Below are 915 nucleotides of genomic sequence, written 5' to 3'. Positions count from 1 at the left end.
AACCCAAAATCGATGGCCTTGAGAGGGGAGTTCTCCTTCTTATTCGCAAAGAGGAAATTCTCCGGCTTAAGATCCCGATGGATGACACCGTGCAGATGGCATAACTGCACAACCTCCATAATCGTTTTAGTAAAAGCCGCCGCAGCCCTCTCCGTGTAGTGCCCGCGCTCAACGATCCTATCAAAGAGCTCCCCACCCTCACACAACTCCATGACCAAATGCACGGCATTGTCGTCCTCACAGGCCTCCCTGAGGCTGACAATACTAGGGCTCCTGGGCAAGTGCCGCATGATGGCAACCTCGCGACGTACATCCTCGACATCGACGGAGGTCCGGAGCTTGCGCTTTGAGATGGACTTGCAGGCAAGAAGCTCGCGCGTGTCCCGATTCATGCACAGATAAGTCACCCCAAACTCACCTCGCCCCAACTCCCCATCGATCATCTATTTCTCATCGATCCCGCCCGATCTCGCGACCAAGCTCCCGTCCGTGAGTACCGTCAACCGTTTCGCGCCGCCAGCGCCTCCGTTTTGGACCTTGCCTCCGGCACCACTCCCTCCCCCTTGCTTGCGGTCGTGGAAATCAGCCTTGACGTCCTCACGGGCGACCGCCGCCGGCGAGCGGCAGCAGTTGCCCATCCCCACCAGCGTTCACGTAGACCTAGCTGTGCCTATAGCTCGACTTTCATTTACATCCGCCAAGAAGACGAAGCATACTCGCGCGGAGAGTAGAGTAAAGCGAAAGTGAAGGTATTTGATTAGGTGTCTGAGTTCTGAGTTTTTTGTCGGGGCCGTCCCGATGCTGCGCGACGAGAGTCGTGCTTCAGATCCTGCCGATTGCCGCCTACAATTACGTTTGCGTCTTGGTAATGTTGTGGCGTTCTATGTAGCGACTGCAGATTGAATTTCGCCGGGA

General features: G+C 56.1%; 1 protein-coding gene across 1 annotated transcript; it reads right to left on the bottom strand.

The window, feature by feature from the left end:
- LOC110034641 (calcium-dependent protein kinase 3-like) lies at window positions 1–882 on the bottom strand (the record flags this gene model as incomplete). The annotated part of the gene is given in 1 exon segment (XM_020738892.1): window positions 1–882. A coding segment is annotated over 1 exon segment (638 nt), but the record flags the coding sequence as incomplete, so codon positions are not given.
- Window positions 883–915: the final 33 nt, after the last annotated feature.

This window comes from Phalaenopsis equestris, unplaced genomic scaffold, assembly GCF_001263595.1.
Source record: "Phalaenopsis equestris unplaced genomic scaffold, ASM126359v1 Scaffold191804, whole genome shotgun sequence".
Classification (NCBI taxonomy): domain Eukaryota; kingdom Viridiplantae; phylum Streptophyta; class Magnoliopsida; order Asparagales; family Orchidaceae; genus Phalaenopsis; species Phalaenopsis equestris.
This window is presented reverse-complemented; position numbering and strand designations above follow the sequence as displayed.